This window comes from Periplaneta americana, chromosome 8 (genome assembly GCF_040183065.1).
Source record: "Periplaneta americana isolate PAMFEO1 chromosome 8, P.americana_PAMFEO1_priV1, whole genome shotgun sequence".
Taxonomy (NCBI): domain Eukaryota; kingdom Metazoa; phylum Arthropoda; class Insecta; order Blattodea; family Blattidae; genus Periplaneta; species Periplaneta americana.
Window position 1 is genome coordinate 82,922,991 of NC_091124.1, and position 14,395 is coordinate 82,937,385.

At 35.3% G+C, this 14,395-nt stretch overlaps 1 protein-coding gene across 1 annotated transcript in view; it reads left to right on the forward strand.

Moving 5' to 3' along the window:
• LOC138704231 (uncharacterized) overlaps positions 1-14,395 on the forward strand; it is a 276,917-nt gene that overhangs the window by 222,428 nt on the left and 40,094 nt on the right. The window contains exon 4 of the mRNA XM_069832111.1: positions 7,297-7,387. Coding sequence (XP_069688212.1) covers positions 7,323-7,387 — 65 coding nt within the window. The 5' untranslated portion in view covers positions 7,297-7,322. The remainder of the gene's footprint in view (positions 1-7,296; positions 7,388-14,395) is intronic.

Below are 14,395 nucleotides of genomic sequence, written 5' to 3' on the forward strand. Positions count from 1 at the left end.
AGCAATAAATGACGTAAAAGCTCTACATTTCTGTAACTAGCAGCTCGTATCCAGGATTTATATATTTACGTGCGTTGCAAAGGATATAAAAAAAAAGGACATGTCATCAAAATCCGCGCTCTGTTCAACGATCATTATCGCCATATTATTTTCTTCCCATTTCTTGTGTCTCTTTCTTTTTCTTTTTCATTCCACTCCATATTCGTTTGTTCTCATCTTCACATCTCCCATCTCCTGCTCCCATCTCAATTATTTTCTCCTCCTCTTTTTTCTTACACATTCTTTCTTACCTTTTCCTCTCACTCTTTCACTTTTCTTAGTTTCTTCTCTTCCTCTATCCTCTCAAATATCTGTCTCACTTAAAATTTGACATAGTCGAGAGCAAAGGAATTTTGTTCTAGTCTAAGTTTAAATGTGATTGAATTAAGTCACCAACTCTTTTCGTCTGGTATAGGTTCAAATAATAATAATAATAATAATAATAATAATAATAATAATAATAATAATAATAATAATAATAATAATAATATTATTATTATTATTATGACAACCCATTGAGAGTCAAAACGACCAGCTGGCTCCTTGCCTCACGTCCACATGCCTCAAGCAGAGGTGCACGATCATCCAACCAGTACAAGATATTGTGGTTAACACAATGATCCTCCCCCCTCCAGTGTTATAGCTGGTTCCCAGAACCAGATTTCGGTACCTATCGCACCTTTTTTTAATTTAACACGATGCTGGTTGGGCACTGGTCCTATACACTGGCTGAAATTTCATGAGAAAATTTGTTTCCCCATGAAGACCCGAACCAGCACTCATTTCATAACGCGACCCCAGATATGTCATAGTGTGGGACTCGGCTTAATTGATGCCCAGTTTCAATTTTTCATTTCGAACACATACAATGAAATACTGATGAACATGAGAATTTCATTCAACATCTTCCTTTTGCTCTTTATTTCTATAGAAGGTTTTCACATTCGTTATATTGGAGACACTGTTTACAAGTTGAGAAGAGAGATATGTTGAGACACATGGAATTTGATCTTTACGTGCAGTAAATCTATTACGTCGGACCAACGACTTCACTTCTTCATCCTGTGGAGATGGTCTTTGAACAGAATTGAACCCTGACTGCTCGTGTGCAGAAATAAATACATTAACCATTAAACTTCCGAAGCTGATTTGTAACTTCAGGTGACTCGTTCTATTTTTACCTACGCCTACAAAATATTTCATCAACTTTAAAATATATATATATATATATATATATATATATATATATATATATATATATATATATCTGCAAGAATAAATCCGTTAAATAAGTTGGCGTGTGGCGAGGTGTAACAATTTATTATTTTTGGGTTCGAGCTTCGAAGGTTTGGGAGAAGCTGGATAAAGTCCAGCGAATCCTTTTCTGCCAGTGTCTCCTCCTCGTTTCCCTCGATTATGGACTGAAAATCTATTCCGAGGTTAGCACGTGGTTTACAAAATTGTAAGGATTCCTGCATTTCATTGATTAATTTCATATTACTGTAATTTTCGTTGTTCCTAAAACTGGAATATTTGCATTCTTCAAAATACAAGGTATGATTTTACTATTATTCTTTTCTTTTTCACTTTTTCTTGCAACTGCTTTTGTGGTATTCCTTGTTGAATTTCTGCCGCCTAGGGGCCATATTCGCGGTGCACAATACCAAAACAATCGAGAAAAAAACGAACGAGGAATTTTCCACTGCAAGATTGTGCGTTAGATTCTAAATAATTCCTATAATCCCATGAATCGTTACCTGTAATGACCTTATTTAAAAAATCTGGATAATTTTTGGAACGATTAATTAATTCTTGGCACACTTCAAGATGATGTTGCTTCTGCTCGTCTAACAACAATTCCAGGATGAATTTCGAAAACACACGACGCACATTTAATTTTTCAGTTTAAATTAATTGAACCATATAGAAACTCAAATTAATTTCACTGGCCGTCTCTCTGATCGTTAGTCGAGGATCAGAACGCAGTAAGTCATGAACTTTGGTAATATTATGATTTATTTTTAAAGTGGAAGGCCGACGAGATCGTGGGTCATCTTCGACTGATCCTCGGCCATCTATAAAGCTATTGTACCAGTTGAAAACGCTTTCCTGCATAAATACTTATTCCCGAAAGCCCTGATCACATATTCCAGGCCTTCAGAACCCATTAAGTAGGGGAAATACGACGTCAGCCTCACTTCACTTCTATTGGGGATGATCGACTTCTGCTTAGAGTTATTGACGTTCTTTGCGTGTGGAAGGTCCATCAGTGGCGGCACTGCAATTTTCAAAAAGGATTGTAATAAAGTAATTGTATTTATAATGCGTTATGTCGTTCTAAGGTTTACGATTATGCTAGATTTTCTGTCGGTAGTTTCTTTGAGATTTCTTTGCACCTAGCCTGCTATAGATTTTCCAAAACTTTCCTCCTATCATCACCTACGGAAACTTTAATTTGTAGCATTTAAGTAATGAACCTTGAGAGTTAATATAAATGTCACTATTCATTTCAGTACAAAATGAACACAACGAGTGATGTCCTTCATTTAACAGTATATAAATAAATATTCTATATGCCGTTCGTAATAATGAATTTACCCGGAAGTTTCTCTATTCCATAATTCTTAATATGGGCTTTGTTGAAATGTCGTTTAATATTGAAATGACGTGTAGAAATGAATTGGATGGGACACAATAAATAATCAATTCTTTCGTCTTCTTCAACAACAACAACAACAACATAATCATATTCCCATTTCCTTTGGAAGTAATATTTCTTCAAGGGTTTAGATTTTGCCATGTTCCAGTTCTCTTCAAATTGCTTGCCTTGCCTTGGCTTGCTTGGCTTGCTTGCATTTTATTTATTTATTTGGCTGCAGTGCATTACAATGTTGAATGACAGCATTGATCTCCGGTTATATAGCTACCACTCACTTATCAACATACAATTTATATAATATATATTATATAATATATTTATCTATTATATATACACACATATAGGTAGACCGTCTTACATTATATGCACACATACATTTAAAAATTTATTTTACATGTCTTTTAACTTATTTATTTCCTTCGTTTGTTTTTCTCTTACTTTCCAAAGGTATGTTCCTAAGGATTTTATTATGTGTTCATTTGTAATTCTTGGTAGCGTATTGTGTACCTGCCGCTGCGAGAATGAATGTTGATACAGCCGAGCGCAATTAGAAAGCTATGACCACACTGGTAGAAAAGGTGGGTGGGATAGAAGGGGTACGAAGGCAGTCGCTCTGAGGAGCTACAGTTCTGCAGGTCTGGCATATACAGTATATCAGATTGGCCATTCCCATATTATGAAATGGAAACATAAAAAGAGAACAAACACTAGGGCCTCCACTGTCGAAAATGGATTTTTTGGTAACGATCGCTAGATGGAAGTACTGCTGCAAGCTATTACGCAATGCAACTTCATCACAGCTACAACGTAACTTTTTTTGCAGTTGCTAGAAGGGAGCATAGTGAAATTAATAAAAGTTGTCTTTAAAGTCCATAAGGCTGACCAATCTGTTATATGTAATCAAGATCGAAAGCTAATTTTAAAAGTTCATAGGTATCCGAAACTGATTTTCCGGATTTAAAGCGCAATTTTATACAAACATTTCCATTTTTACTCGTACAATAATCCGCCTAGAGCTCTTAACACATCTCACTCAACAGACCACAACCCTATACTAAACAAAAATAGAGCGATGAACGTTTCGGTATAATTCAAGGACAAAGAAGCTTTCTTTTTCTCACCCCCACTCTCGCAACCCTAACCAGGAAAAAGTGGCGCCTTCAGAAACTTATTACAGTAGGGTCCCGATTATCCGTCACCCTATTAACCGATTGGCGGATTATCCGACTCTATATCTCTCTCTCTCTCTCTCTTTTAAAGGACAAAATATGAAGTCCTATACAGTTACTTGTTGGAGGGGATGTTTTTCGCAACTTGTAAAATAGTCACTACCTGGTTTCAAGGAAATGACCCCAAGAACTTCCACACAATTGCAAAACTCGTGTACAATTCAGTCCTTTTCTACGGTTGGAATGGATGTTCTGTATAACATAATGCTGTATGTAAAATATTTTCCATGAGTGTCGAAAGAAAATGTCTTATGCTAAATATAAAAAAAGAGCAAATAATTGAGAGATTTGGGAAAGCAGAAACTTTATCTCATATCGAATCAGCATACGAGATTGGCGTTACAACTGTGCGCGATTTAATAAAAAATAGGTAAATTATAATATATTATATTATAAGTACGACTGTGTAAATATACAACATGAGACCTCTACTCCTATCTTTGGCGGACAATCATCACAAGGAGTTCCCTTAGCCCTTGAAACCCGTCACTGACAACCAGACTTAAATTAGTGAACTTCTGATCCACTAACTAGCATGTTAAACACAACACCACGGAGGAAATTACGAAACTATAGGCCTAAATATTATGCACTTTATTTATGAAAATCTTTTATAGTACGGATTATCCGATTTTTTCGATTAACCGTTCAGTCCATCCCTTTCATTACCACGAATAATAGAGGTTCTACTGTATTTAAAATTAATAACAATAATACGATTACAGGGGTTAAAAATGAATATAAGTCATTTACAGTAAATGACAATAAAAACAGAATAACACAATACAGCTCGACCAAGTTAAGTCTGCGAGCCGAGAGGGGAAGCTGGAGACAGTTCTGTAGGGAAAGGAGGCGGTAACGAGAGGAGACCAGTACAGTCTCATATGACAGCAAAGTTTTCCTACTGCGCTTCAGTTCATAGAGCGGTAACAATTTAAGACGCTTTGAAATAGACTGTATTTCTACTTCTGCTTGACAGTGAGGTTTGGCGTTCTGATTGGCAAGCGTGGGCGTAGGAGAGAAAGTTGCATGAGGGGGGAGGCAGCGTAACTGTTGCCTTTATCTGAAGACAAGAACCACAAATGCGTGCGCTCCGTAGTGTATTTTAAACGATGTGCACACGTTGAAATCTGAGCGTCAAGTGACCTATGTGGCAACTGTGTTTTGCCTCTACATTCCATCCCGATATCCCCACTCGCAGACTTGACTTGGACGAGCTGTAGTTCACGATCTACTGAAAATATCCAAATATCGTACACAAGCAGTATAAATACCCCCTCCAAAAAGATGCCAGTCATACAGAGACAAGCAACAGATTTGATTTCTAGTACACACAGTAATACTAACAGCGCATTATCTTCATAGTAGGGCCTACGGTCTAATATCAATTAACCTTTAATGCATTAAAATGATACGTTTCTGGCTCCAGATCACAAATTGATGGACCGAATTAATTGTTTTTGGACGGATAGGATTTATTATCCACTTTAAAATAATATATCTGAAGATATAGGGAGCAATTTGTAATTAAAGTGTCGGTGGGAGGAGGGACGGAACAGAAAATTCAATCAGCAGTGGTATTAACTTCATCCTCGGAAACTGAAGAAGACGTGTTTCTTTGTATCAAAATTGTGTCCCCTGTACATATAAAATTATTGAAGATACGAAAATTTGAAACGAACACCCGGTTTATTATTTTCCAGCATCAAGATTTAATTGATGAATAAACATTGAATTAATTGTTTACACCGAAACAAGAGAAGTACAAAGTGGCCTAGCAATGACATGCAAGTTTTTCTTGTAGCAATAATTTTTACTTATAACAAAAATTGATCATTCACGTTTTAATTAATTTTAATATTTTACTTACCAGTAATTTAAACAGTACCTAAAAGGAATTTGGTTACACATATTTGACGACAGGGACAGAGGGGCAAGTGACAAGCTCTTCGCCTCAAACGCCACTAGAATGCAATTAAGGTAATATTAGGTCGTGAGGGAAGATAAATTTGTTCCAGAGGCTCTAATTTATGTCTCGAGGTTATTAACATTTCGGAAATCTCCGACACCTGACATAAGGCTTAAAGTCCCTCCCGGAGGATTTGCGCTCCGGATTTTTGCGTCCTGAAAAAACCCATCCACCCTAGCCGGATTTGAACCCGTAACTCTGGGTCTAGAGGAGAGCGCTTTACCCCTAGACCACTAGGGACAATATACATTATAGGCCTACAAGTTAATTTTTAAGTTGTCTGTGGTTGAAAAAAATAGTATTTGCTTGGCCTTTCAATAGTACATTCTGTTTTAAAATATTATTATTATTATTATTATTATTATTATCATTATTATTACTATTACTACTATTACTATTATTATTATAGGATTTACTTACTCATAGCTTATTTAATTCCGTTTATTAGTTACATTACTTATTTATTTTTATTATTTTTTTTCTATATTTGTCTTATATTAATATTGTATTATATAATTTCTGTAACTGTAATTTTAATTCTATTTCCTATTTTATTTTATTTTATTTTATATTCTCTTATAGACCTATTAATATTATATCTGAACTGCGACCGAACACGAGCGCTGCTCATTCGGTCTCAGATTTTGTTAATACTACTGTATCTCCTGTTTTATATTGTTTGTATTATTTTATTTCTATTTCTCTTGTTTGTTTGTAATTATATTCTTTATTCTATATATTCTATATATTTAAATTTAAATAAATAAATAAACATTTAAATCATACAGCAAGTTGTGGTTATTTTTAGCCTTAAGTTACTCCATTGCACACGTTACACGCAATCACAGGGATTTTTCTCTTCTTTTAGTATCATACATTTTCCCTCTATTAAGGGCTGAATCTAGGATTAGCGAGAACGACTCTTGCCCGTGATTGCGCTCGTGTGTAAGTTTGAATCCTGAATTGATACCTTCGAATAGAAACATGTTCAAATTTAAAATGTATTTAGCACTTCGGAGCATTTTAAAGGAGCATGATCTCGGATCAGTGCAGATAACTTTCTCTACACTTTGAGTAATGTGAAAATAAAAAGGAAATGGTTTCATCAAGACAATTCATTCGTATTTAGTCTCAGGTGAAATAACTATTAAGTGCTATAATAAGAGAATAACATAATTTGTGAGAAGGCGTGTGCGGTGGTAGCAAGAATTGAATTGATACTCAAGTGGGCAGGACCACGTGACCTCCCGCAGTAAACTAAGAACACGTACTTGAAATTTATTCTCGTCTTCTCAATTAACCACACACGCCACTTGTATTCGTGGCATTAAATACAAAATTGAGTTTATAAATTGCTCTTTATCTCCGTGGAATAACTCTTGTGTGTTCACTTGTTTCAGGGCTTCCCTTCTAAGAAGCAACCAAGATGAAGAGCGGTTTCATCGTACTTTTACTGGTCTCCTTGTCTTGTGCGTCTCCGCGCAATGTTTCGTAAGTAGCAATCTTTCTTCCTAACAAAAGAATAGATAACTATAAACTGTGTGTTTTTTAATCGGTTGTGTTAAGAAATTTCTATGCGTCAAATAACTCTGGTCGGATTAAAACCATAATTTGGTTGGATAATAAGTATTCTAATATACAATTATTTTCTTATAACAGCCAAGTTTCAATGTAACAGCAACTGTTTTTTATCATATAGGCCTAGTATTTCTCAGGAGTTCGTCGCAAAAAAAAGGGTAAACTTTTTACATGAAACGTTAATGCTCTTGACATTCAAGAAATCTGGTCATACTCTTTTAATACGGTGACGTCATTAATTACAGCAGATCTTGGATGATTGAAATTATTATGTGTTTAAAACTAAGTAATTCGAATCCAGCCAGCTGCGATAAAACAAAGGGGAAACGGATGTGACATATTGAAGTCATTATTATTCTTACACAAATGGATGTAATTAATAAATGCGGGGAGAATAAAGATAGAGGTAGATAATTCAACACAGTCTAATCACAGTCAAGGATATAGTCACGAAGCTTGAGTTGTGAGGGTGCTAGGAACAATAGACTGTGCCGGTACTATTTCGCATTGTCTGTACTCTTCTCCAACCAGGAGATCAACCGTGAAAGGAATGTGCTTCCTATTGCCTCATCTATTGGAACGAAGTAGATAAATAATATTACCGTTATAACGCCAGTTTAAAAACCATGCGCTCTCCTGCATATGTTAGTTCCTGTATGAAGAGATTAAAAGACCAGGAGATTAACTGTGATCTAATTTTTTAACTAAGGTAGTATCAATATGTCTGTATCAATGTTATGGTTTGTGCTGTGAGAGCTAGCCAATAGAGATAAGAGTATCCACGTGTGTGACCTTATGACATCGTATGACATCAACGTTCATTCACAGCATTACCCTCCTTCGTCTCATCCGGCAGAGACTTTCTCGTGGTTGGAGCACAGTAATGAGGCTACTTATATTAGCGATCCTAGTGGTTAGCAACTATCTACGGATGCATATTTACTACGTATTGAGCTTCGTGACTGTATATACTAGCTGTGGTCTAATTCTAAAGTATTAACTGTAGGCCTATATTAATTTACAAATGGATCCAGTTCTCTGCAAATGACATAATGCGGTCAAATAACTAGGGAGACCCGCATTTGTGAGATGTGCAATCAGATGAATCTCCCTCCCCTACTCTCAGCGGTGTGTAAGATAAAAAGGAAGGGTTAAGCAGAATAAGAAAGAAAGACTGCTATTCAATACAATTTCAAACAACTCATTAGCGTCATAGTGATTTGTGAATCATTTCGACTCTCAATCGCATTATTGAGACTAGGCTCAATGGAAAGAAGAAGCAGTTCATGAAGTAATTAACTAATTAACGAGAAGATTCCGTCTTGTATAATTTAAATGCAGGGAATAGAAAGACAGAAATGAAAAGAAATATCAATATTTTATTTCAAATCCAAAACATACTTAAATCCCAACCATGCTCACAAGTCACGAACAGCATACATGTTTCAGACAATTGTCGAGTTGATGCAAAAGTTAGTACCTTTTTTTCGCTGCCACAAAAGTTTTTATTTGAGTTGAGTAGAAGACATAAATTAATCAGTAATATATTCTCCTACTTTATCTATGACTCTCTGCCAATGCTGGGATAGTTTTTCGATTCCGCGTCTGAAGAAATCTGCTGGTTTGGAGTTAAAGAAGTAGTCAGGCCAAGTTTGTAAAGCATCTTCGTCATAAAAGGAGTTCCCTTGAAGACTGTTGAATAGAGAACATAAAAGGTGGGAATATGAGGGCACAAGATCAGGAGAATATGGGGGATGTGGAATCAGCTCTCAATCAAGCTCCTGGATAGCTTCTTTCCTCATGTTAGCGGAGTGCGGGGTGTATCATTGTCTTGTAGCAGCACTTGATTCAGTCTTTCCGGTCGTTTTTCTTCAATTGCGACCGTAAGGCGTCTGAGTTGTTGACAGTAAATGTTAGCAGGGTTATATTCCTGGGAAGCAATTCGTAGTACACGACGCCGTCTTTATCCCACCAGACACACAACATCCATCATCTGTGGATGGACACTAACTTTTGTACGGGGAGTTGCATATTGGAACGACAGAACCATTTCTTGCAATGCTTTCTCCGATGGCATTCTCCCCATACAAGACACAAATATTTCGAGCCGCCTCCTGAGGAAATCTCCTCTGTTACATTCAAACAGAAGAATATGTCGGATGTGTGTGTGTGTGTTTTTTTTTTTAATCAAGCATATAGGCGTCCACACAGCGCAGTTTTGTCTTCCATATTTTTGTGGATCTACACTCTACGATGAATGAAGTATTCGAACACCGGCAAACTTGTAAGAATATTATTATATTGTAGAATAATGCACTTGTTTACATGAAACATTTTTTCTACACATACTGAAGTGTAGGAAATATTCAGTATTGAAAAGAAAATTTAAAATATGTATATTTAAAAAGACACGTTTGAGTTTCGTAAGATGTGTAATTGTGTAAATTGAACGCGTAAAAAGTATTTGAACAGTTCAACTCCAGTGACGATTAGACCTGTGACTCCCACGAGTTTGATCATGGGAACTTGTCACAATGGAGTTCAGTCTCCAGCGGCCAAAGAAAAATATTGGAAAGCATGAAAATAACTTGCCGCCCAAGAAAAATATCTAAAACAAGTGGAAAAGCAATTTTAAGAAAAAAAATCCCGTTTAAGTGCACCGAAAATTGCTTGTGATCTTGAACTACAACTAACAAGTGTGACAGTACAGTTCGTAATTATTTGAAAAACAATGAATATCGCAATAGTCAGAAGAAAATATTTGTTAATGAAATCATTAGGAAGAAATATTAGAATTCGCGGAGAAAATTATATATATGGAAAACACTCCTAATCCGTTCTGAAACAAAGCGAGCAAAGCGAAATTCACAGACGAGAGCAGATTCAGTATTTTGTCTTCAGGTGGAAGATGTGAACAAACACTGGACTCTACTCATGAGTAAAACCTTATTGGTGTCACTTATGAGATTCCAACCTGTCTTCGACAAGTTGACTAAACAACAACATAATTATATTGAAATTTATTCAGTTTATTTTGTACATCTTCTTTATCATATATGTTATACTACATCCCAAATAACTGAAATGGCTGACTATTGTGTTAATAATTATTATCTTTGATCGTATGGGATACTTTCCTAAAAATGCCATAAAGTTTGTCTTTTTAACCGAGCTTCCTAAACTATACTCTGCAGTAACCTGGCATAAATACTTTGAACGGCTATCTGTAACTCATCATTTTAAATTGGCAAATATCACTTGTTCATCTGTAAACATTATAGAATTTAAAATCTGTGAACCTAATTAAAATATGTTTCGAGATTGTTTTGCTGATAACAGGATGACCAGAACTCTTACCGATATTCAGAAGCAAAGTGCTGTAAACATTATGTTCAAGAGTTCATCGAAGGAATTGGACATTCGATAAAATTTAAAAAAAACTTATTTTCATACTATTTTATTTATTTACGTTATTGTAACATTTAACAAACCCTTCATTGACACAAAAAAGTGAACCCAGGATCTTCTTTCTATTGGTTCCTTAAGCAAACTAGCAGCTTCACACACAGATCTTGCAGTTTTGACAACATTATAATGACTAGCTGCCAGACTACAATAGCGGACCTTCGATTGGGTCTCAAATTTATGATCACTCAAGCGAGGGATTTGCGTTTTTGCGGGAAATGTGTGGACCGATGAAGGGCATCCCGTCAGGCGGAGTGTAATAAAACGGATCCTGCAAAATCGCAATGTGTAGACACAGCCTAAACAAATATATCCTTAAGTCCTGTTCTACACACGAGTATGACATCACAACGCATTAAGTACATCAAATTAACATTTAGTATGATGTACTTAGTAAACCCATATATGTGTACAAAAATCGGTAAGGAAGAGGAAACATGCAGTACCGCACTAATTGTTAGGATATGACAGCAGTTGAATAGAAACCAAATAATGGCACCTTCACAAAATAGTAATATGCGTTACAAGAGCGGTATGTTGAAGTTTTCATGTTCGAGGAAAAGTTTGAAAAAGTGAAACGTAGTTGAGTTTTTTTAATTTCCGAGAATTGAAAGAAAACATACCGCTCGTTTATTACATACCTGAAAGAGGAATTTCTAATTATGTGCAATGAAATCTCCATCTTCGTTTCTGTTCAATGACGGCAAATTTGCAAAACAAAAATATCTATCTTCAACATTGTTGCTTTAAAATGTTTTCTGTGTTTACTATACTCCAGCAGGCCGTGATATACGTCTGTCTTTTTTTTTTTCCCCAGTCTATAAATGCGAACTTAAAACAAACGGTAAGGTTATGTAAGGATTTATGTAATGTTGTAGAGTTTACTTAATTTTTGCAAATATTTAAAAACAATAATTAACAGTGCAATTTAGGTGAAATTGCAGTGGTAAGTTTCCAATTTATAATTATTACTATATTGAACGTCTATAAAAATAATATGTTAAAAGCCTAAAGCAGTAAAATCAATATGTCACTTCAGCGGTAAGAAGAGGGAAATTGTTATGTGTGTTAGGTTGGGAATACTGAATGTGTAATTTTAGACTTTCCGCGGATTGGTTTTGTGCGGAAACCAAGCAAATACGCACGATCTCGCACAAAACCATTTTCAAACAGCTAAATTATTCTCCTATAAATAAAGTTTGGGGGACTGTATAATCTCTTCAAACTCTATTTTTTGGTCCAGGTCTCAATAAAATGCCACTTTTTAGATCGTGGCTGTCATTCTGTTAATCCAGAGTTACGACCCACATTCCTCCTACTAGGTTTAATTATATTTTGATATTAAAATTAGAATATATTATTTATTTCTTTAATTGATTAAATATTTGTGTTTTCTTTTGCCTACAGACTGCTTATTTCAGCAACTTTTACCTTTTAGATTAGTCTTTAGCATATTATAAAATGTATTTCTGCTGTTCGTATCGAGCTGCGTTGTTTTTTCCTTTATTGATTATTCAAGTCTCAGTACCACAAAGCAGGCTAGTCACCAGCATCGTTTTGTAGAACTTCTATAGTAGCCACACATTATCATATTTCAATAAGGCTGCAACTCCTTTTAGTCCTAATTTCTCAGAAACGATTCGTCGCGAGAAATAAAAACTAAAATGTTTCCACTACAAGAGACAATTTCTGAAGAATAAAAAGTCATTCGTTTAACATGGATTCCGGTATATAATAATGTATACATAGTAAACATACGATACATTGTATTGCAGCATAACAGCGTATATGTTTAACTACTCTTACCACTCCGATTCTTAGAAGCGGAGCGTCTTTTCCTTCTTCACCCCCCCCCCCAAAAAAACTAACAATAAGTACTGACATGTTTCCAGTTAAATGTAGGGAATTCTTAAAAACGATTTGTTGGGGATATTTCACTATTAGTGTCGCTATTTTTCTCAGAAATAATATATGATAGAAAAACGTTTGGAGGTAATTAAAATGTATATGTATAGAAGCAGAAAGGAAAACACAGGCAACGACGGGTGATTTCAGCTAGTGCAATTATGAAATTAGAGCTTTCACACACGCAAGTCCGTTCAAGGAATCTGACTTGAGTTTTCATATAGAGAAAATTAAAATCTTAATGATCATGACGATGAGGATAACGAGTAGAATGTGTGATGGTTATAATAGTGACAATGATTTTGACTGCGATTATTAGTGTTGCCAACTTTTTTGAAGAAAATACGAGAGATTAAGGAATCGATAAAATTTCACACAGAAAATTAACAAATTATTCCGTTCAGCTACTTTAAAAAAAAAATTCTACACTTCTCCAGCTAGGTTTAAATTAAAAGTATTTTGAGACAGGTTTTATCTCGTGTAATAGTTGAAGTATTGCAGTTTGCAACTCTGATTTGATTAGATGTGTCGTGCTCCTGTTTCGAACATATGTCCAATTATTGTTCATGAGATAAAACATCCACTTTGTATGAGCATTAATACTAGGTATGCTTAGAACAAAACTAGCCAATTTTTCTGAATTTATAATATTAAATTATTGTTTGATTATAAACGAGTGAGCACTTAAAATCCATTTCTGGCAGGCATTACTTTCTAAAAAGTATGAATCTCTCTCACCATATGAATAATCATCATTCACGGCAAAATCAAATGTTTAGAATAATGATTTTTGAATTATGCAAAAATAAGGGACAAAAATGCTAGGAGAGAAGAAAGATACGGGAGCCGGGAGACTGTTAAAAATTAGGGGCAAATACGGGAGATCCCGGGAAATACGGGAGGGTTGGCAACACTAGCGATTATATGGTAGTGATGGTACAACATGGATGTGCTTGTGATGACAGAGATGATCACGATTATATTATGCTGATGGTGACGCTCTATAACAGTGATTACTGTAATGATAATGCAGATTATGACAACGAATATGTGATACTGATGACAATCATAATTATTGTAACGACAGTGATGGGAAAGAAAAATATGATTTCGTCGATTAGGACAACGATGATAGTAATGACCGTCATGCGATGGCTATGTTTGTGATAGCGGTAACAATCATGCTGGTGGTGATAACGATAACAATGGCAATACGATGGCTGCAACGATCATGTGGTGACGATAACAACTACAGTGCTGACGATGATTACCATGTGCTCATCTGATGGTGATAGCGACGATAGTGGTGATGGGTAATAACAAGAGCCCAGATGTTTGGCAAAATGCCTTTTTTACTGGGTTGAAGTACATCATTATTTGCATAGATATAAATGTAATTTGCCTAAATCAAAGTGATAGGGCTTATTTTTATTTTGCCTTTTTAAGGTGTATTTTACTAATTCAATAATAAATGTCTTTTTGTTTCATTTTAAAGGAATATTTCTTGTTTACTTGCAATTTTCTAATTGTAATGTAATGTGTATGAAATTT